Source organism: Protopterus annectens, chromosome 11.part0, assembly GCF_019279795.1.
Source record: "Protopterus annectens isolate FY-2018-M chromosome 11.part0, PAN1.0, whole genome shotgun sequence".
NCBI lineage: Eukaryota > Metazoa > Chordata > Ceratodontiformes > Protopteridae > Protopterus > Protopterus annectens.
Genome location: NC_056745.1, coordinates 1,133,803,103 through 1,133,827,785, shown reverse-complemented (window position 1 = coordinate 1,133,827,785; position 24,683 = coordinate 1,133,803,103). Strand labels below are relative to the sequence as shown.

Sequence of the window (24,683 nt, the reverse complement as noted above, 5' to 3'; positions counted from 1 at the left end):
GGTTGGGGGCATTATTTAAACCTGGCTTGAATGAAATGTCTTAAAATCCATGCTGATCTGTTAATAGTTGTATATCCCTTAATACACTCTTTTTATTTAAAAATACTACGTTATATGTTTATTGTTATAAACATGGGTTACTTCTAGTGAATTTTCACATGTATTTGCATTTATAATATTAAAAATGGGGGATAATTTTATATGCATGTGAATGTTGTTTTTTAGTGGTTGTCACTTTAAATTTTTCAAATATAAATGAATACCAGGATGCACCATCTGTTTGTTTTTTTCCTGCACTGAGGAAGGCTATGAGATTTTAGCCGAAACCGGTTTGCTATTTGTGTTATCTTTTAAGATGGATTTGCCACATTAAAAATTTCTTATACAGCCTGTCTCAGGAGTGCTGGCTCATTTTGTTAATGTTAATCAGGACATGATTACCCTTTCCATAGCCATGCATATGAACCTAGTCAGACTTATGGGTCGGTAGTTTCTTGGGTCCATTGTTGGTCCTCCCTTTGTGCAGAAGGATGAATGTTGCTGTTCTCCACTCTACTTGGACAAAGCCTGCCTGGAGAATGTGGTTAAACAGAGATCTAGGTGGGTCTGCTAGGTCACGTTTCAAGCAATTTAACAGGCATCCTGGGATTCCATCAGGGCCCACTGATACTGTGTTTCTAGTTTTACAGAGCACAGTGAAGACCTGTTCTTTTGTGATAACAGGAAAAGGAATGGTATGGGTTATTTCATGAGGAGTGACCAGAGGTGATAAGAGGGTAAAATTTGAGCTGAATGTATCGGCCAGCAGGTTTACTATTTCTTCTGGCAGAGTACAGGAAGTCCCATCTAAAGCCATCTCAGCACACTGTTAAGTGTTGCCCTTAAGATTTGGACATAACTAAAAAAATGCTTTGTGGTTATTCTTTGCTTGGGATTGGTATGCTGTTTCATACCAGTTATAGTATCTGGATCTAAAGGCCACAACATATCAGGCTATGAAAAAGACTGGAGACCTAGGAGTCAGTCTCTCTGATATAGATGTCAGGACAACAGAACTACAGAGCAATATGGAATTCTTCACACCATGTGCAAAAAATGTGGAAAAGGAGTGATGGATGGAATTTTTATTGAAAATAAACAGAAAGATCTCACCACAAACACCTGTAGATATCTTGGTTGTTTGAAGATAATGAAGTTCAAAACAGTGTAAGAAACTTCTCTGTGTGGAAGATATATCTAGTGACTCACTGTATATTAATCAGATCAAATAACAATAGTAGAAATAGCAAACTTAAAATCGTCCTAAGTAAAAAAAAATAATAAAAAATATATAATTTGAAATGTTGTACAGAATTACTAAGTATTCAAAAGCAATTCAAGCAGGGTAGGCAGTCTGTTTGCTATTTCTACTACCATTATCTAATCTGATTAATATACAGTGATTAACCAGATATATCTTCCAGACAGAGAAGTTTCTTACACCGTTTTGTTTTTAAACCTACTATACTTGTTTAGTGGGTTGTTTGAGATTTTGGGGATACCACGGGGATTACTTGTTTTTTAAGATAATGAAGTTCAAGACTGGCTAATGTGTAAGCGGAAATGGCTTCCTTCCATCTTAAGACCAGAAATTCTTATCAACCCCACACCCCAAAACAGCACAGTCATTGCACTTCACAAATTCATACACCAAACATGGACAGAAACACTTGGTCTAACACAATGAGGTTCCTCTCATTTCAAGTAAGGAGCAGATTCTGAAACCTACCTGTATGAGGAGAAGATACTGCATAAAGGTTTGTGGATCTGTTTTAACAATGATTACTGGTCCCTGGTTTAATTCCAGGAAACAGAACTTGGGCTACTGATCTGCCTAGTGAGAAAATAAGAACAAACTTTCCTTACAGTACCCAACAATAATATGATGGATATTCCAAGGAGAAACTCTGACTGCCTACAGCCATTTCTTCCAGTTATCCACAGGGATGATTAATGAAGCCTTAGTTAGGAAAGTACAGTTGTGTACACTTACCATAAATGTAGATGTTCGAGTGTATTCACTGTTGCAGTTCTAACATATGGGTTATCCGACTCCCAGTAGCCCTCAGCCGGTCCAAATACCAGAATCCTTGGTATATGATGTCGGCTGCCGTCGGTTGTAAACTGATGTCAGGTATAAAGGGAGGTGGCCGACGCCATTTCCTCAGTTTTTCTTGCCTTAACTGTCAGAAGCCCCCAAAAGAAGGCCAATCCAGGAAGGAAACACCCTGGAAAAAAGCCATCCAAAAATAATATAACTAGTCTGTGCCTTAGGAAAATAGGGGGAATGGAGGGTGGGAAACCAGGACTGCAACAGTGAATACACTCGAACATCTACATTTATGGTAAGTGTACACAACTGTAGTATGTTCTTCGTGTTTCACTGTTGCAGTCCTAACATATGGGTTGATTCCCAAAGCCCAGGAAGAAAACAAAAGGGGGGAGGAAGAATCACAGATTAAGGATTGGTAAGGAGGCCTTGCAAAACTGCAGAGGCAAAACCAGCCCTAGACTTAGAAAACAAAGATGGGTTGTAATGCTTTGTGAAAGTATGGACAGAAGACCAAGTGGCTGCTGCTAGAATGTCCTTAGTAGGCACACACCTCAAAAAAGCAGCAGAAGTAGAGGCTGCTCTAGTAGAATGGGTCCTAATACCCTGGGGGGAACCTTTCCATGCTGCAGGTAACAAAAGTGAATACAATGAGCAATCCATTTGGAGATGGTTTGTTTGGAAATAGCTTTACCCTGAGCCCCAGGAGCAAAACTAACCAACAACTGCTAAGACTTCCGAAAGGGTTTAGTCCTATTTATGTAAAATCTCAACTGTCTGTGCACATCAAGGGAGTGCAGAATCCTTTCCCCTTTATTCTGGGGGTTATTGAAGAATGTAGGCAGATGAATAGACTGGTTAAGTGTCAGACTGGAAACCACCTTAGGCATAAAGGAGGGATTTGTTCTCAGAGAAACCCGGTCTGTATGAAAAATAATGAAAGGTTCTACTGCCATTAAGGCTTGCAGCTCCGAAACCCTTCTGGTGGAAGTAATAGCCAAAAGAAAGGCAGTCTTCCATGAAAGAAACTTTAAGTCTGCAGAGGCAGCAGGTTCAAAGAGAGGTAGGGTAAGCTTCTCCAGGACAAAATTAAGATCCCAAGCAGGAGTAGGAGCTCTTCTGGGAGGTCTAAGATTGCTAGCTCCCCTCAGGAACTGTTTCATCAGAGGGTGAGAAAAAATTGGTTGCTCAAAAGAACAATGAGCAGAAATTGCTGAATGAATCTTAATTGAAGAAAAGGAACGTCCACCGTTAAGCAAACCTGCTAGATAATCAAGAATGAGGGAAAGAGAAGGTTGGGAAGACTCTTCTCCTTTAGCCTGCATCCAAGAGCAAAATCTCTTCCATTTATCTGCATAGGATTTTCTGGTGCTAGGCCTCCTGGCCTCATAAAGAACTTCAACCACCTGCTGGATAAGATTTAAAGTATTAGCCAGGCAGTTAAATGCAGAGTTTGAAGATGAGGATGAAGAAATGTTCCCCCTTCCTGAACCAACAGATCTGGTACCAGGGGAAGATGCCAACGCTGAGCTTGGGAAAGGCTGTGAAGAAAAGGATACCAATGCTGCCTGGACCAGTTTGGTGCTATAAGAATAGCCTTTGGTTTTTCGTCCCTTATCATTAGCAGCACTCTGGGCAGAGGGGGAAAGGCATAAATTGAGAGTTGTGTCCATGGGAAGGATAAAGCGTCCACTTTCCATGCTTTGGCGTGAAACTCCCTGGTGCAGAAGGTAGGAAGGAGATGACTGGTGTGAGAGGAGAAAAGATCCACCTTAGGAATGCCCCAATGCGGAGTGATACGATTGAAAATGATCTTGTTCAGTTGCCACTCGTGAGGGTCCAGAACATGCCTGCTCAATTGATCCGCCAAGGAGTTTAGCCTCCCTGGAAGATACTGGGCTATGAGATGTATGCCCATGGAAGCTGCTAAGGACCACAGTTTCATGCTGTGCCTGCACAAAGGGTAGGAGTGAGTCCCCCCTGCTTGTTGATGTACCACATGACTGTGGTGTTGTCTGTTCTGATCAGAAGAGTCCCAGGGTAGAGTACGTCCTTGAAAGCCAGCAAGGCCTGCTGCACTGCCATCAATTCTTTTATGTGCTGTTGGGTGCTCCAAATCCCTTGTATGCCCCTGCCTTCCAGATGTGCCCCCATGCATAATCTGAGGCGTCTGTGGTGAGAGTCTGGCTGGCAGTGGTGGGTGGAAAGGCAGACCCTTGTTCTGAGAACAGGCTGTCGCCCACCAGAAAAACTCCATTTGTAGACAAGGAATAAGGGGAATAATCAAGTCTTAAGTCCTGTGTGTGTTGACACCAACAGTTCTTGAGGTACCATTGAAGTTTTCTCATATGCAGCCTTGCATATGGGATCATCAGGATAGATTCAGCCATGAACCCCAGTGCTTGCAGGAATTGCCTTGCAGAGAGCTGGGTCATGCTTGCCAAGTTCTTGAAATAAGTGGACAGATCTTGTTGATTGTCTTGAGGGAGGAATACCATCTGGATGGCTGTATTCAGACTTGCTCCCAGGAAAACAATCTCTCTTGTAGGAACAAACTTTGACTTCTTCTCGTTGAGAGTGTAACCCAAAGAAGTGAATGTTCTTCACGAAGTCCAAATCCTTTTTTTTAACTGTTCTGAAGACTTTGCTTGAATGAGACAGTCGTCCAGGTAAGGATAAATTTGAATGTTCCTCTGCCTGCAAAAAGCAATGGCTGGCGCCAGGCACTTTGTAAAAACTCTGGGAGCAGTAGATAAGCCAAAGGGCAGCGCAGAGAATTGGAAGTGTTGCTCCCCAGCCCTGAAACGAAGAAACTGCCTGCAACTTTCCCTTATATTGGGATGTGCAGATAAGCCTCCTTGAGATCCAAAGTCACCAGCCATGAATACTTGTCCAACATTGGCACTAACTGTTGAAGAGTGAGCATCCTGAATTTGGGAATCACCAGAAAAGTGTTTAGAATAGACAGATCCAGAATTGGGCGCCAGGTGCCCCCTATTTTGGGTACCAGAAAAAAGTCTTGAATAAAAACCTACGCCAGCCTGATTTGCAGGAACTGGCTCTGTAGCCCCCATAGCCAGTACAGCAGAAATTAGATTCTCTACCTCTGTCCTGAGAGTTCTGGGAAAGTCTGGGTAACCTTGCAGAACAGGGAATGTGTGAAAATAAAACCTGTAACCTTGGTTTACTATGTTGAGTACCCATTTGTCGTCTGTGATGGTTGACCATACCCCTGCAAACCTGGCTAACCTTCCCCCCAAAGGAAACCCTGGGCCCGCAGAGGTAGGCACAAGAAGGCCGGAGTCATTGAGAATGCTTGCTTTGGGAAGCTGGCTTAGAACTCCCCGATTTAGCAGAAGAAGGATGCCACTGTTTAGTTCTTTGAGGAGCAGAAGCCTGCCTTCTGGAAGATATGAAACCTCTAGGCCTAGAACGACCTTGCTTGCCAGGATCAGGGAAAGACCAGTTCTTGGAAGGATAATGACTACTAAACTGAGGAGGCTGAACCTGAAGGAAATCTTTTACAGCTTGCATAGATTTCGCCTTATCCTCCAACTTTTTCAGCACCTCCTCAGCCTTGATACCAAAAAGGTTGTCTTTGTGCAAAGGAACATCCAGCAATTTTGATTTTACAGGTTCAGAAAGAGACTGCTTCCTAAGCCAAGCATGCCTTCTAATAACGGAACCAGTGGCTGCTGCTCTGCAGGAAGCCTCCAAGGTGTCAAAACCACAATGAAGAGAATGCTTATTAACCACAGTGGCAGAATTTAGTAAATCTTGTAAGTCTTTGTTCTCTGACATGGAAGGAATATCCCCAAGCTTAGCTTTAATAGCCTCCAAAGTATGTTGTTGACACTTAAGCATGTGAAAAAGACAATTCACAGATTTAATGGCAAGAGTTGCAGAGCTACAGACCTTTTTACCTCACCTGTCCAAAGCCATAGACTCCTTATCAGAAGGTACAGGGTTTTTAGCAATAGTAGCCTTAACACCCTTGGGACCTTGAGAAATAATCTCAGGATCAGCAGAAGGGTTTCGAAAAAGAAACTGAAGAGAATCAGGAATCCTATAATACCTATCAGGTTTTCTGGGAGCAGGAGGAACAAAATTAAGAGTTCAAGAATTTTCCAAGAAAACATCATCCACAACTTCCAAAACAGGAGGTATAGCCAGAGGGTTTATGCTGTGGCAAATCTAAAAATTCCCGGATCTTCCTCTTAGACTGAAGGAAATTCTGACTTTCCCATTTAAAATGCTCCCTAAGAGTATTCAAAGTATCCCTAAAGGAAAAATCTTCTGGAGAGGAGGCAGAGGGGATAGAATCCTCAAGGCCAGAAAAAAGTTGAGAATTTCCTTCCGCACCTGCAGAAATACTGCAAACCTCAGAATCTGATTCAGACAAAACATCTGGAGACAATTCCCTAATACTCTTGGAATGGGGGGGGGGGGGTGAGAGCTCTTAACAAGGGTTAGAAGATCACCAGCCATCTTTACCAACTGGGACTGAGGCACAGGAGAGGAGGCCGACGGCCGCTTGTGGGTAGATTTGCAGATGAAAGGTTTGCTAGTAATCCAGAGGGATTCGGGAGGCCTAGCAACTGCAGATGTCTGAGCTAAGGTAGTCGGTCTGGCTCTGGTCTCATGTCGAAGAGAAGAGGCGTCAGAATCCGGTGCCTGTATAGCGGCTCCGGACCCATCTGAGGCGGCGACAAGCGGAGGGTCTGAAGACAAGATAGCAGCCTGTGGCGTGGAGGACTCCGTAAAGGTTTTGGCAGAGGCCTGTAGCTGAATATCTGCAGACTGTAGGGGCTGTGAAAGTGCCTCACTAGCTACCGCTGGGCCAACGACCAATTTCACCGGTGCGTCGTCAGCAGCTTTAACCCTAGGCCTGTTGCGGTCCTTGTCCTTGCGTTTCCTAGGTATATCCGAAGTCGGGAGACCAAAAGATGCCATACCAATGAATTTAGGCCAGACTCCGAAATGCTTATATGAAATCTTAGCTCTACGGCGTATGGTACGCAGGTTGAAGGAAGCACAGAGGTCACAGTTAGGGACGTTGTGCTCAAGGCCCAAACAAGTTATACAACAGGAATGAAAATCATGGTGCAGAATCTGTTTTCCAGAGGCTAGACAGTTATTAACTTTATCTGACATTCGTTAAAGCAAGAAAAGAGGATCCCCAATGGGGTACTTATCTGAAGGAGTCTTCAACTCGGTAGTCGGAATGCAGAAAGAAGGTAAACAGCCGACCGGCACTAGTGCGAATTGCATCTGCTTCGGGGTCCGCAGCAAGAAAGACTAAGGAAATGATGTCAGCTGCCTCTCTTTATACCGGACGTTCTGACATCAGTTTACAACCGACAGCAGCTGACATCATATACCGAGGACTCTGGTATTCGGGACGGCTGAGGGCTACCGGGAGCTGGGTAACCCATATGTTAGGACTGCAACAGTGAAACACGAAGAACATTTGATATTATATACGTTCAGCACAACAGCTGAATTCTAAGCAGGATGTGTGACAAAGTAAGAAACCAAAAGAGTTGTGGTATGAGTTATCCATCTAGCTAATTTTTTTCTGTGCTTTATCAAAGACTTGCGTTTTTCATTGGTTTGTAGGTGCCCAGTTAGCATACCTTTTTATTCTCTGACTCTCACATTGATACAGAATACCACTTACGTTTGCAAGCTTTAACCATATGTAATGCTGAATGCTGAACTAATTACACTGGTTTAGTTTTACTAAGGTTACACATGCCTACTAATAACAGCAATGCTGTTATGTAAATACTGCTCTACAACTATGTTTAGGCATACCATCTGTTTGCAAGATGACGGTATGTTTGAAGCACATTATACCTCTAGCTAATGACATATGTCATCTTACAAACAGATGGTATGCAAGACAACAGTATGGTTAAAGCACGTTATACCTTTAGCTATTGACATATGTCCCCATTCTGCTATACAGCTATTTGAGGTCACTTTTTTAATACTCATTCTACTCTGCTGTTTGCCAACTGTAAGTCTTCTTGTGCTTGATCAGCCCATTCATTCCTTTGTGGGAAGAAAACCAATCATGGGATGCAGTCATCCAGGCAGTCATCATTGTTTTCCTTAATATATCCATAATCCCCTCCCCTTGTGACTGACAAATGTGCTCACTTAGGTGAGGGCCTATCACTCCTTCCACTCTAGACATACACGTTCCTGCACATATCCCTTGAAGGCCACAATACAAAAAAGGCAGAGCCAAGCACAAGTTTTTGTCCAACATGAAGCATTATAAGCTTACAGGTTCATAGATTAGTACTAGGCTAACTGCCCTTCTGGGCCATTTTAAGCCTACTCAATCACCCCATGTGAAAATCAAACCCTGCACCTTGTGTCTGTAAGGTAAACACATTAACCATTATGCCAACCTCCTTATATTCTGTGCACCTTTTGGCCAGTAGGTGCCCAGCATTGCAGCAAGCCAGAATGCTTTCCCTCTCCCAGTGGGATGGATGAGCTGATGTAAGCCATTCACTCCCATCCACTCTCTCCTGACTACTCTGGTGCCAGGCTGTTAATCAATCTTGAGACATTTGGGTCACAGTCAGGACTTTCATCTCTCTCTCTGCCTTTCTGAGCCTCATTTACTAACGCCCTAGGAACAGTTATCTACTAGATAGTTTTTTCATATTTTTATTTATTTTTATGCACTGTGTTTGGGAGTTTTAGGATGGGGTATGTGGTTGTGTACAGCACTCCTAAATGTGCTGATTGTGTAGAGTGAGCGTTTTTCTATTGGATGCAAAGCTAAGCTGACTTCTGAATGACTGTGGGCTGGGTAGGGATCGTGGGTATCCTTGATGTTCTTTCTGTTCATAACATGTACTGATTCTGATATTAAAGTAAGGTGTTCATGTGTAACCTTTTGGCACTATACACAGGTTTTCTTTAAATGGTGTGATTAATAGTCCTCCAAAAAGACTTTAGATCCCTCCTACTTCATTGCTAAATATAGGGAAGTGTTTGCAGTTACTGTAAATATGCATGCTGTTAAAGAAAAGCAGGTATAAATGTATCTGGAAGGTGTTTGTTAGTGTTCTGCTCCCATTCACTCCTGCAAGTTAGTGTCTGTCTAGTGTTACTACAATGCATATTTTTAATATGCTGCTGATTATGAACCTCAGACTGCTGGGGGAATTTTGTTGACTGTTTGGACTGGTTAACTAGCTGAGACTTACAAGGATAGGATTTTGGCCTAGCATGTGTCTGTCCCCTCTTGGCTTTTGAAAATTCCTTTTAAAATACTGAAAGGATGTATATGGCATTTGTGGCAATGAATGGGATGTGTTACTCTGTGATCTGGATTTCCTTCCCAGATGCACACTGTATGGCTAGAAATAAGCATGCGACACTGGGATGAACAGGGGATGGCAAAAGTTCTTGATGGGATCCTCACACAGCTCTTTCAACCACTTAGTATAAGCATGGGTTGCCTTTCCTCATGGTTGTTAAATGCATTACGGCATATAAACCTAGGGAAAGTGGGCAGGCTGGATGCTGGTATGTGGTCAGTGGTGAACTGGCTGCTGTAGTTAGATCATCTACTTTCCCTTTATCCTTTTCTGGGCCCGGTATCTGATCCTTCAGCCTTCTACTGGGTGTTCCCTAGAAACTTACCTGATATATAGAATTAAGGGGTGAGGGAGGTGTTACTGCTGATGTCATTTGACTTTTGTTTTACATGTATGATACTTCACTAACTCCAGGCAGGCTTTTTAAACTCTAAATAGGATGAAGCAGGGCAAATGCTAGTGGTGCTTCTGTTTCTCTTGAAGACACACAGGCAATAAAATGGACTAAGATGGTTAAATTTATAAAAGTAATATCATGAAACATAAGTGGGGTGGTGATGTGTAGCCTAGTAAAATGTCCTTGGCTACTGCAGAATGTGAGGGTAATACATCCTGAACTTGTCTACTTGTAAGAGACTCACTTTATAGTATACAATGTTCCTTATCTAATTGTTAAATAATAAACATCATTGAGTCAGAAGACTCAGTTAGCAGCAGTACGTTTAGCTTCCAGATGTTGACAGCAGTTCTTTCAATAGCAAACGGGCAGACTACATTTTGATTCTATCTAAATGTAGAAAATTCAAGCATTTTTATAAGCAGATAACCAATAGCAAATAGCACTGTTAACCCTTATCAAAAAGGAGTGTCCACAGAAGAATTATCAATCTTCTCAAAACCAGGACAGTTTAATCATGCTGTGCTAGGTTACCAGAATTTTCCATTCCTTTCCATGCAGACGGTGTTCTAAAGCAGTAAGGAGAACAGTTATTGTTCATTTAACATGAACTATTTCCTCTCACTGTTCTTGACACATCAGGACTTGCACTGTACAAATTGAAGAATGTCTGGTATTGCCTAGTTATCCTATGTATCTGTCGGACTTGCAAATGCAGTTAGAAAAGCTAATATTAAAAGTACAGATACATCCAGTAATCCTATTCTAACATTTACTGCCCAGAACATTGCAGCTAGAGAACAAATTTGGATTCTACATGTATGAAGGATATTTAATCACTCGTTTGTTTTGCAGACACCAGGGGTCCTTTGGTAGGAACAAATGTCATGCAGGGTGATGGATGCTTCACATTTGTAACCAGCTAACTCAACCTTGAGATTTCAGGGAGCATTTTTTAAAAAAGCTCTTTGACCAAACAGCAGATAAAGTCAAAGGGAAGATGTTACAGGAGGGAGATTTTAACTCACTGTTATCATATCACAAGAGTACAGTTCATAGATGTGTACTAGGCTAACGGTCCTGGAGCCTTTACAAGCCTAGCCCATATGATTACCCTGGCATCGTGCCACTTGACCTTAGTTTCCAGTGCCTCTGTCGAGCAGAGCCACTGGAGTGATCCCCGGGGTGAATTTTCTATTTCCCATCCACTCATCAAGATTTCTCTTGAACAGGGCCAGTGAGGTGCTCGGTTTGACATGTATGGGAAGTCTATTCCTTAGCATGGGCAGTCTCTGGGTTATGAACCTGTCCCTCCAGCACGTTCTGTTGACTGTGGTAATGAGGTTGAGGTCCCTGGAGCATGTGGTGTGGAGGGATTGAGATTTCTTTAGATGTAGCATTTCTAACAGAGCTGGGTCAGACATGGCTTTGTAAGTCAAGCAGAGATCACCTCTAAGTAGGCGATATGAGACACAGAATAGTTGTTTTTTTTAGTCTGTCCATATAGGACAAGTGTTTAAGGCCTAGGATCCTCTTTGTGAGGTACTTTTGCGGCCTCTCCAGTTCTTGCAGGTGTCTAGTGAGGTATATGCCAAATGGGGCATTACACTCGATGATTGGCCTAATGAAGGAAGAATAGAGGGAGACAATGACCTCTTTCTTCCTGGATGCAAAACCCTTAGTAATGAGATGTGCCACATAGACGGACTTTCTGACCACTGTGGCAGTGTGGTGGTCAAAAGACAGGTTGCTATCAATCTGTGTTCCCAGATCTCTTATAACACCTTCTGTGTTCAGTGGACTACCATTGATGTGGTAGTTCATGGGAACTGGGTTTTTTCCAAAGGGAATGACAACACATTTTTTGGTATTGAGCTTAAGGCCATGGTTCTGACACCAGTCGTTGGTCTCAGTAAGGCCTTTCTGTAGGATGTCAACATCACTTGGGGAGTTAATAATGGCTCGCACCTTGCAATCGTCTGTGAACTTTGTCAGCCAGAGTCCCTTCGTGTTGGACTGGACTTCTGAGAAGTAAATACCAAACAGGAGAGGAACCAGGACTGATCCCTGTGGGACTCCACACGTGACTGGTCAGCAGTCTGACTTGGAGTCAGCTACTTTCACACTGTGGGTTCTGTCTGTCAGCCAGTTTGCAACCCACCTAGTGATATAGGGGTTGATGTCTAACTTAGTGAGTTTTTCTATGATTCCTGAGTGGGGAATAGTATCAAAGGCCTTGGCTAGATCAAAGTAGGCTGTATGAACCACCCTGCCTTCATCCACAGCTCTGGTGACTGACTCAAAGAAGTCGACCAAGTTGAGCAGGCATGATCTACCCTTCACAAAACCAAACCACATTATTTTATTTATCCAGTGTTTTAAATACTTGGAAGTATAAACCACAGTAACTGAATAATTAATATATGGTAATTGCATATTAAGTCCTGGCCAATCATGTTTTATTATATTAATTGTTTGGACCATTTAATGGTTTATCATTTAGTGTTGGGTTATTCTGATGAAGTTCCCTTGTGGAATGAAAGCACTAAATCTGTTTGCTGTATTGGATTAAACATTCATTTTTACACCTTTGTTGGATCATGGATTTCTTAGCTATGCCTGGAGACCAGTATGCCTGACTGGGTGCTTTATGTAATAGAACAGCAGCTTTGATAATGAAAGAGGTTTATGTTGGGTATCAGAAGCATGTTTACCTACTTAAGAATGCAGCTGATAAAAGGAATTGGAACTGTTGCACTTTAATCTCAGAGTACAATAAGGTACTGTACAAGGAAATAGCCACAGGACAAGTATTATATAACACAGTATTTCTTCCCAGCAGAGGTTACATCCCAAGAATGAGAGAACTGTATAATGCTGAGAAACATTTATAAGCAATAAAAATACATTTTATTAAAAAAATGAATAGTGAATGCATTTACTTGGAAGCCTTCACAGACGCATCCCTGTAGGAACCCCATCTCAATTCCGACATTGCAAAAACTGGCTGTTCCTTCTCACTCTGCAAGATGAGAAAAGTATTACAGTGTTTATTTTTATTTCACAGTTCCTTAGTCTCTGTAACATTATTCTTATTGGTTCATAGATTTAGAAGTAAATACTTGGCTAGATGCCCTTGTGGACCATTTTAAGCCTTGGCAATTTAGCTTTCAAAGGTGAGAATTAAACTCTGTACCTTATGTCTGCAAGGTTAGCATCTTAACAGTTGCTACAGTTTATACTCTGCCTGCATGGAGTGCTCTATGGCGTTCTTGTTTTAGTTAAAAATCAATCAATCAATAAGTAAATAAATAAATAATTCTAAACTGTAGCAAACAGTTGCTACTGTTTACAGCCTGCCTACAGGGAACACTACAGCACTCAGGTTTTAGTTAAAAAAAAAAAAAGACGGGAAAAAAATTATTTTTTTTTTTAAACTGTAGCAAGCAGTTTGTTACACTTTATACTACAAATGGAGTGCTGCAGTGCTTAGGCTTGACTGCAAATACAATACTAGTTTTTAAAATCCAGTACTACATTAGAGAAAGACCCACATAAGTTGATCGCACTCCCCAACATGTTGCGTCTGGGGCAGTTGCCCCTTTCGCCCCACCCTATCCATATCACTGCAATCTTTTTTGTCTTGAGACTAGAGCTTAAAAGCAGCAAGGAATGCTTAACAAAACCTTACTAACTGCCTCACTGACTTCAGGAAGGTGCTTAACAAGCTTGTCTTTTCCCCAGTTTTTCATAGTAATCATGTTGCTTCATGCAGTACAAATTCTTTAAGCCACCAAAGTCACCTGCATAAAAGAGAAAATGGTGGTGTCCAGTGTGGCTCTTAACCAAACTCTTCATCTGCCAGCTTTTTATCCAAAGCCACAGAACAAGGGGGAGAGAATTCTGCATTCTTTGGACATACATAGACAGAGATTCTACTTAGACAGAACCAAAACTTTCAGGAAGACAGAGCAATTACTAGTGGCATATGCTGTAGGATCACAAGGAAAGGCTATCTCAAAGCAGACTATTTCCAAGTGCATAGGCCACTGTATCCATTTCTGCTATTTACACCATGACAAGACAGTGCCTAAGGGCATTAGGCCACATTCCACCAGAGCTGCAGCCACTTCAGCAGCCTTTTTCAGGGGAGTACCAACCAGAGACATTTTAGAGGCGGCAACTTGGAGTTCAGTGCACAACTTTTACAAAGCATTATCATCTGCCACTCTACTCTAAATCCAGGGCAGGCTTTGCCACTGCAGTTCTGCAGGGCCTTATAACCGCTCCTAATGCTGTTTAGCTCCAGCCTCCCAACCATAGCTTTGGAACTCTACCCAAATGTAATGACCGCAACAGTGAAACACGAAGAACATAGTACAGTTGTGTACACTTACCATAAATGTAGATGTTTGAGTGTATTCACTGTTGCAGTCCAGGTTACCCACCCGCCATCCCCCTTCCTTCTATGGATCTTATCTTTCCTTCTCTGTTTTATACAACCTATGTGGTGTATTTGCTTAAAGATGAAGATAATTTTTTTATTGGTGCATATTTTTTGATATATCTATATATATCTATATATATCTATATATATATATATATATATATATATATATATATATATATATATATATCTATATATATATATATATCAAAAAATGCACCTGAGGTGGTGGTGCTGCTGTAGCGTTGTCGCCTCATAGCAAGACGTTGTCCCGTTCGATTCTCAGTTAGAGCATCTTCTGTGTGGAGGCATACGTGAATGGGGCGTGCCTTCGTTGAAGGTTGAGCATCAGGTCTGGTAACCCAGTACGTAAAAATCCACTACCAATCATTAGTGGACCGGAGTTCCGCTGTGGCGACCCCTAACCGGGAAAAGCCAAAAGACACAAATCAAATTAGATATATATATATATATATATATATATATATATATATATATATATATATATATATATAGTTTGGCTACCCTTTCAGGGGGCACCTGACATCTGGGGCAAGAAAAACTGAAGAAAATGGCGTCAGCTGCTTCTTTTATACCCCTGATGACCTGACGTCAGGGAAGGGGCGACAGCAACTGACGCAGGACCCAAGACTTTGGAATTCAGGCTGGCTGAGGGCAACCTACCAGCAGGATTACCCAAATGTAATGACTGCAACAGTGAAACACGAAGAACATCTGCCTAGTTACATGAAGTGTGTCATCTTCCTGGTTATGTGAAAAGCACCAAATGCCTGGGTTACACTGAGTACCCCATCTGACTAGTTATGTACAGAGTATCATCTGTATTTCGAGGCAGAAGCAACCACACCCAACCATGTTATGCGAAAATCCAATAGTGTAGGTACAGTAACTTAGCATAATAGCAAATGTTAGAATAGATCACTGTTGCAATACTCCTCACTAATGGGACCTGGCAGCTGGGTGTCACCATACATCTGTCCCAACTTCTAGAACTCAAGAAACTTCTTCCTTTGCATGGCATACATCCAAGCCCCTAATACATCCAAATGTGTAGCATTAGACAGGTGTCTGCCTACTCCATTTTAGAACAGAGGTTTACAGCCAGGGAGAGGTACCATGCAGTACTCCATTATCCAGGAGAGGCAAAAGGCAGAAGAAAGGGTGAGTTGGGGGGGGGGGGTACAGATATCTACCCCCCCCTCCCAACCACTGCCCAGAGCAAGCAGATCCAAAGCCTTACTAAATCAAAGAAAGGCAATGTGAAGTAAAAAGGGTGTGTGAATGTCACCTTAACTCAAAAGTGTCTAAAGCACATTTGAGAAACAGAGGGGATGGTGGGTGGGAATTAGTACCAGAACAGTGATTTATCTGAACATCTATTACTATGGTAAGTTACTTATACAACTGAACAATTTTCTTCATTTAGATCACCGTTGTAGTAGTCCTTACTACTGGGATGTTTCCCAAAACTTTATGGCATATGGGTAGTGAAGTGAGATGACTGGATGGGATTCAGCATGCTCTGCAGAATTGCCCTAGCAAAGCCTACTCAAGCCCTGGAATAAATATCCAGCCTGTAGAGCTTGTGGAAAGTGTGAACTGTTGTCTATGTGGCAGCTTCTAGCATGACTTAAGTGACAACTCTTAATGCCGAAACATCTGCAAGTGCCTCTGGGATTACATTTCCCTTGATATGAGTAGCAGAACTGTATGGACAGAGAAAGCCCTTCAGAAATAGTTTGCTTTGTCATAGGTTCACCCTTCTTTTCAGCAAAAGATAGCATCTATGATGCCTATTGACATCCACACAAAGTAGGACTATTTCATCCTTATTTTGAGGAATTAGTAAGAAGGCTGGTAAGGCTTGGTTCTTTGGTTCGCAATATCCTTGTGAAGGACTAGGAAAGGCTCTTAGCACATTAAAGCCTGCAGTTCAGATATTCTCCTAACTGAGGTAATGACTACCAGTTTTTCAGTTTAAGAATTTGATAGATACAGAATTTGCTAGTTTAAGTGGGGCCTGGGCAAGATTTTCTAGCATATAATTTAGATCTCAGGGAGGACCTGCCCTTTTCTTCGGTGTCAGGTATAGGACTTCCCTCTGAAACAGTTACACTGGTCTCACGCTAGCCAGAAGCAGATGTAGTGGAAAGCAGGCTGAAAGATAGACCTTTGATTTATGTGTAAGCCAAGCCTGCCCAACACAACTCACTGAGGTACTGGAGGGTCAGAGGAACATCTGCGTTGGGTCATGTCCCCTTTCATGGTACCAGTAGGAAAACCTCTTCCATTTAGATATATAAGATTTTCTAGTGGTTGACTTCCTTGCCTCAACAATGATGTTCAGCATGCCCTTAGGGCACAGGTGTCTAAAAGACATTAGGATAGAATCATCCATGCAGTGACTGGGAAAGTTATAAGGATGGGTGTATTAGGGACCCTTTACTTTATGCCAGAAGGTCCACTATTACTGGCAGACTTGATGCTTTTCCCTTTACATTTCCATGATCAAGAAGAACCAGTGTTGCCTGGGTCAAAAGAGTGCTATTAAGATAATCCAGTCTTTCACTCTCCTCACTTTGTGGATCGCCCTGGGGAACAAGGAGTTCAGAAGGAATGTAGAGAAAAACAGACTTGTGAAGTCTAGGGAGAAGGTGTCTAGTCCCAAAGTCTCTCTGCAACATGTTAACTGGTTCAGCTGACTGTTGTCTTGTCATGAAAAGTGGTCTTTCTGAGGGACAGCCCACCAATGCACTAGTTTGAAGGAAGACGTCACTGTGCAACATGTACTCATGTGGGTTTGCCTTTGATCTGCTTAGGTGAACCAACAAAGCATTCTGTTATGAAGGTATATGCCCCACCCTGAGGGACACCCTGTGTTCCAGTGCCAATTCACAGACAATCGTTGTTAATCTGCAGAGGCTGTAGGAGTTTATACCCCTTACTTGTTGACATACCACATCACTTTGGTGTTGTCCACTACAGCTTGTAGAATGCTTCTGTCCATATCTGGCTGAAGACCGAGTTTCTAGATCCAGGTTAACATTTCTATATTTTGTTTCTTTAAGTAATATCCCACACACTCTATACTTTCAAATTTTGATTGAATGTTCCCCAGGCTATGTCCAAAGCATTGATTATAATTATCTAGTTGGGGATTTCCTGGGTGAAGTGGGCCACTAGATTGATACTGCTCTGCTTTTCCTGCCATTGTAGTTCTTTGGCACTGCAGAGGAGACTTGGCGTTACCTTCTCTAGAGACTGGAAGTGCTGAAGCCACATGAACCTCAGATACCACTGCAACTTTCTCATGTGAAGCCTGGCACAAGGCATCATTTGGATAGTCAAAAGTCATGTATTCCTAAGCCCAGAGATACTCGCTTGCAATGGTCTGCTACTGTGCTGCTAACTAAAGGAAGTAGAGCCGGTACGTTTCCATCTTGTCCAGAGAAAGTAAGGCTTTCTGTAAGATGGTGTCTATTAGGGATCCTAAGATAATACCCTCTGGCAGGGGTACCAGATGTGATTTCTTTAGCCTCATGGTGAATCACAGCTTTTCAATGAAATCCATGGTAAGATTAAGGCAATAGTCCAAAATGGAAAAACACAAATGCCCCTGGTTCTACAAAAGGCAACTACTGGTGCTAGGCATTTTGTAAAGACCCTAGGTGCAGCAGACAGACCCCAGGAAAATGAGATAAACTGATAATGACAGGCCCCTACCAAAAAAATAAGGTAGCAACTGTGGTCCTATGAATTGTAGTATGAAGCTAAGCATCTTTTAAGGCCAGGCTGTCAGAGCTCTGTGGTGCAGGAATATTGACATCTTGAATTTTAGTATTTTCAGGAAGATGTTTAATCTTGATAGGTCCAAAATAGGTCTCCAGGTGCCTTTCTTCCCTGGTACTAAACAGAGTCTGAATATAACTCATCTCATTGCTCTTGGTTGGGAACTATCCCTATGATTCCCTATAGCAGGATAGTTGCAGTGATACACTGTACTAGATTTATTTATTTAATCTTCTGTAACATGGGAATGTGCATCTGTACCTCACTTTTATATATGCGAATGTACCTTCAGGAACATTCACTTACCTTCTAGAAAATGGTTAACAGCAAAGTGTTTCCAGCGTTAACAGCTTGCTCCCATGCCCTAAATTCATTAAGGAGTGTCACACAAAATATATAAGTAAAGCCACATATCCCAGCTGAACACAGGCTGGTTCAACATTACTAAGACGGGCACTGTTCTGTATATGACATCTGTTACTTTTCTGCAGCCTCCTTGCTATGGGAAAAAATGCGAATAGCATGAGAACAATGCAGTGCACTCAAGTACACATCTACTACATGTATTAGCAGAGTACAGTAAAGCTGTCAAGCATGACCTGTGACCTTAAGTGAGGTCACACATCACAAAGTAACTGCTACTATAATGCCCTTGTCATGAGCAGCTTTTGACCTCTAACACCCAACAACAATCCTCCAACGACAGTGTTAGGCTTAATACCCCAGCATATACGAAATAAACAGAACAGAAGGGACCCAGAGAGAAAAACTCAAATATAAAATAAAAAGCCACAAAAACAAAAAAATCACACAAAATGTGTAGGCCAAAAGGAAGGGGCTGTCAGAATGTCACTGCACTGAGATGCCCCTATCTCTTTTCTGTTTTGCTGTGAAGAAAAGGGGGGGGGGATGGGGGTACTGGGACATGACAAATAGCAAACAGCACCAAATGTGGAACAGGAGGAAAAAAAAATAAACTAATGATAGGTTTTCATACATTACTTCATGCAATGTTTAATGAAGATTGATGACGATGATGATAACAGTAGTAGTAGTAATAATAGTAATACTAATATTCATAATAATACAACTTCATCCATGAAGGCCATTACCTCCACCTATTCCTTTCAAATTATTGAAGACCACATCACTGAAAACAAACTGAAAAATACACATTTTTAACATGCACCAAAATTCAAAGTCAGTTTAAAAAATGTGTAGAACACAAACATCAACATAATTACAGAGTTTCTAACCAATGTGAAAGCTAAGTCTGTTCCAGAAAGCAACCCAATTCCCCAATCAAGACACCTCGTAAGTGTACATCTAAATTTTATCTATTAAATTGTCTATAAAAAGCTTGCCTGTGTGGTGGAATGACTGAAAGGTTACGTCTGTAGTTATGTGTGTTACGTGCAGCTGGGCTGAGTTGCACTACTCAAGTAAAACTGCCACTTTAAGCAACTTTTGATGTCGCTAATGGTATAACTGTGCTAGCTTTCAATTTTGCTTCCTATCAGCCACTTTTTAATACCTATTATTTTGTTAGTTATTGAGTTCACTTATCTGATGCTCATTGCTACTGTTTGACTCCAAATACTGCTTCATTATGTTTAATAGTTATTGTAGCACTGAACGGCAATTAGATTTATGAATGTGATGATCCACTTCTTACAGGCTAGTTTTCAGTTTATAGTTTTCAGTACAGATATGCAATCATATTTATGACAGCCAAATGCTTAGCATTTATTTTTTGCTGTTGCATTGTTGTTACATCTGGTTTCCTGAAACACTGTTTCCATTCACATTTAAATTATTCATTCATTACTAGTAGCTACTTAAGACAGTTCTCTAGTTTCCTCACGCTTACCCTCTAATTTCCTCCTCTGAAACTGTTTTTCTTTTACATTCACCTTATACCTTTACTCTCCAAACGTGAGTGTCCCCCCCCCCCCGGGTTTAGATGACTCTAAATCTCACCCTTTAAATGCAGGATCATGAACCAAGTTGAACACTCAAGTTTAAAAATGTACATCTTTCCCCACTAACCTTCAGTTGTTAAGTTGAATTCAATTTGTGTAATTGAACTGAAGCACTGATTTATTATTTGAACACAGGTTGGTTGAATTTAACAATTTATTTAAAAGTGTTGATAATGACTTGGTGCAATTGCAAAAAAGGAAAGAAAGAAAACTGTTCAGGGATAAAACTGATTATGAGGGGAGGGCATACCCTGACCCACCCCTGGGCCAACAAGCTAGGTGGGCTGAAAGATGTGAAGAGGTTAAAGCAATTAATGAAGATGATGATGTGGTAGATTCAGTGGATGACAATGCCCCTTTAGAACCACCGCCTCTGAGGAGATCCCAGCGATTGATGAATCAGAGGGGGGGGGGGGACAAGTGAATTATCAGAATCAATGGAGGAGGGGGAGACAACAACAACAGTATTGGAGGTGATGAATGATACCAATGAAAGGGATGGGATGTAGGAATGTACCATTGTGAAGAATCTTGAGCATGATTTCAGCATTTACAATTATAGTAGAACAACTGTGAGTACTGATTGGGCAGAACTGTTCTCAAAAGGGCTCAACTTTGTGCCAACAACTGGTAGTGACATTGTCAATACTATTTTGGAGTTTAAATTATTCACTAGGAAGTTGAATTTGGAACTCTTTTTTTCACAAGAGGGGGCTGGACAATGCATATTGCAGGGAAATCTAGGCCGATTAAATAGACCAAGTACTTTCTTTCCCCCTATGCACCCTACAGTACGAGACCCTTTGTGAAAATGAATTCAGAAAAGTAGTTGCCAAAAACAGTAACAAAAACCTTCTTGACAATAATGGGGCCAATTATTTAACTAGGCAAGAAACTACATTGCTCCGTAATATTTTGGATAATGATGAAATCAGGATTATGAAACCGGATAAGGGGGGAGGTATAGTTATCATGGATGTGTGTGATTACAATAGTAAAATGACTGACTTATTGTATAGTGATACATACACAGAGGTTTCCAAAAATGAGTTGAATATATCCTACAGGCGTATAGATTTAGACACTGAACAACTTTTACTCAATGAGCAAATTACTGTAGAAACTTCTAGATTTTTGGAAACTAAGCATCCTAGGATTCCTACCATTTTTGGAATCCCTAAAATACATAAGAGTATCTCTGACCCCCCCCCCCCCCCTTACGACCAACTGTCGATGCAAAAGCTTCTAAAACCTTCAGTTTGGCTAAATATATTGACAGCACTGTTAAGCACACCCTCGATAACAGAGACCTGGTGATCAAGGACTCCTGGGACTTTCTGTCTAAAGTTAAGAACAGTATGTACCACGAGGACTTTATCTTGGTCACCATCGACATCTGTGACCTCTTCTCAGTAATACCCCATGATGTTGGACTAGAATGGTTCTATGACTATTTATGCTTAAACAGTACATTGAACCATGACACTATCCTTACTATCAGGTCCTGCATGGAAATGGTTCTGGACAACAATTTTATCACTTTTGAGGGGCATTTATTCAAGCAGGTGCAGGGGGTGGCAATGGGCACATGTTGCGCACCGTCATTTGCTAACATTGTATTAGCACAGTGGGAAGACCTCTACGTAATTAACTCTGAATTCAAGGACATGTGGGACTATATGGACGGTACCTGGATGATATGGTCTTATTTTGGCATGGGAGCGAAGATGACCTGAACAGGTTCTTCGTTTACATTAACACCACCACCAACTTTTTGAAATTTACCATGACCAAGGACCTTGACACCTTGAATTATCTGGATGTTACTATTAAGAAAGATCACTTTAAGGGTAGTTTTACTTCGCACCTTTATAGAAAACCTACCTATTCTAACTCTTTGTTGCATTTTGAGAGCTGCCACCCTCTGCATCAGAAAAAATCCCTTGTCAAGGGTCAATATGTGAGATTGGCCAGAATGATGTCTGACCAGGATGATTTTATTAAAGAATGTGATATCCTAATGGGTATGTTGCAGAAAAGAGGTTACCCCTTTAACTTTGTCAATGACATAGCTGAAGAAGTAAAATCAAAAAGAGCTGGGGGTATTTATTCTACACTCTTGGAGAAGGCTGAAGGTTTGAATAGAACCTCTGGTTTGGTAAAAACTGACAGTTTTACTAGGGCATGTGTCCTGCCCTTCACCAGGGATTTTTTTTAACATTAGAAGCATCATTTATGATTTTTGGACCACTTTTTGTTTGGATGAGAAGATCAACAAAAGGTTGGGGGAAAAACCTCTTGTAGTTTACAAAAAGGGCACCTCCTTGAAAGGCCTGGTGGAGAGAAAAAAGTTAAAGGCAGGCCTTGGTGGAACTTTTAAATGTGGGAGGTGTGGACAATGCCCCTATATATTGGACACTGATTCCATTAGAATCAGGAACTATGGTAAAATTACTACTATTAAGAAGTGTTACTGTTACACCAAGGGAGTGGTATATATTGCAACCTGTATGGTATGTGAGGGGTACTATATGGGGAAGACAATCAGAGCCCTCAGACAAAGAATATATCAACACAATTATGACATACTAAAAAACAAAAAAAAAACAATGCTTTATTTAAGCATATAAAGGTACATCCGACACATTATTTTAATTTTTTTGTACTTGAACAAGTAGACCTGGGTCCACGAGGGGGGCCCGATGATGACTTCCTTGAATATTTAGAGCTCAAGTGGCAGATTAAATTAAATGCATGTCAACCACCTGGGCTCCATGACAAGTTATCCATTAGTTCTGTATTAAAACTAAAATCAGCTTTTTTTATGTGATTTTATTCAAGATCTGTGTTTTAAATCATACTTCAATACACAACACATTAATGTCTATGTGGTTGGTAGGTGGCAATTGGTGTGTTGTAGTGGGCCGTTACTGTGATTATGTGTTACTGTCTTTTTAAACAGCTTAATTATTTTACAGGAAATGATGTTTGCCTTGTCAACCAATGGCTGTAAAGGTTAGGGTATTTAAATATGGCATTTTCTGTTTGCTCCTGTTCTGATGAAGTCTTGTGATTTTGACGAAAACGCTTAACTTTTTTCAATAAATTTTCTGGATTGAGTGCTGCAGTGTTCCTTTGGTGATCCTCTTCATATATTTTTTACTTGGTTTTGGTATTCGTTGTTTCTAAGTTTGAACTGAAGCAGGGTAGTGGCACGTACACTAACTGCGATACTATCGCTAGCCCCCCCATCTCCCACTATACAATTGCCTTTTTCGGGGTTTTTTTCTATCTGGGGATTAAAGTGCCTGACAAGATTTGCAACAGACAAACACATTCAATAATAAAGTAAGACAGCAGACTGTTTGTTATCTGGAAATACTGGCACTAAACTGTGGCGTTATACTGCAGCTGTTTTTTTTTTTTTTTTTTTGCTTGGTGTGCTTTGTGGTTAGGCCCACTCCATTTGTCCTTGCTCCACCCAGGCTGACTCTGCTCCTCTACCTTACCCCCCAATTCCCACCATACCTCCCAACCATGCCAAATTACTAGTTTTTTAACCGAGTTTTGGGGTTCAAATGAAGGGGTGCCACATTGGAATGGCTGCAGGGGGACTCTGGTGCCATATTTTGGTTGTCTGTTCTTCAGTTTGCATTTGAATGTTGGTATCCCACAATTACATTGGAGTGGGTGGGGTTACGTAATTATGTATGCAAATTATATGTTAATCAGCATACAAATATGTACCTATTTTTCATGGGCCTTGTCCAGATTTTTGATGTTTCCAGGTTGAGAGGTATGATTCCCACCCACCCCCACTGCACCTAAACTTATATTTCATAACTCCACCCACTTCCCCAACACACCAATCTGTATCTAGTCAATTAACTCCATGCCCAGCCCCCCCCATTCTACTCCCTTTTAGACATACACAACCTTCTCTAATTTCATTCCCACCTCTACTACTCTCATCACTACCCACAGACTACCAGTAACTTAATTAGCACATATCAGAGTCTAAACCATCCCTACTAAAGTACAGTTGTGTACACCTACCATAAATATAGATGTTTGAGTGTATTCACTGTTGCAGTCATCACATTTGGGTTATATGCTTGCAGTAGCCCTCCAGTCGGCCTGATTAACAAAGTCTTGGGTCCTGCGTCGGTTGCTGTCCCTTCTTCCATGACGTCAGGTCGTTAGGGGTATAAAACATTTAGCCAACGCCATTACATCAGTATTTCTTGCCCCAGATGTCAGGTGACCCCTTAATGGGAAGCAATTAAATCTATAAATATACAAAGTTATACCTCCAACAAAAAAAGCAAATACACCAAAAAGCTTTTGAAGATAGTAAAGGAAAGTAGAGGTATATCCAAAAAAGAAAAGGAAGGGGGCTGGAGGGAGGGTAACCGGGACTGCAACAGTGAAGTTGCAGTCATCACTTTTGGGTAGATTCCCAAAGCTAAGGATGGGAGGAGGAATTTAAATAGAATTAGGACCAGCTAAAAGGCCCTGCAAGACAGCAGTGGCAAAACCAGCTCTGGATTTAGAAAAAAAATGGCAGATGGTAATGCTTGGTGAAAGTATGTACAGAACTCCAAGTAGCAGC

General features: G+C 41.4%; 1 protein-coding gene across 1 annotated transcript in view; it reads right to left on the bottom strand.

The window, feature by feature from the left end:
• The window catches only part of AGK (acylglycerol kinase), a 929,730-nt gene that overhangs the window by 463,119 nt on the left and 441,928 nt on the right, over window positions 1-24,683 (bottom strand). Inside the window, exon 10 of the mRNA XM_044088489.1 lies at window positions 12,775-12,854. Within this exon, the coding sequence (XP_043944424.1) occupies window positions 12,775-12,854 (80 nt within the window). The remainder of the gene's footprint in view (window positions 1-12,774; window positions 12,855-24,683) is intronic.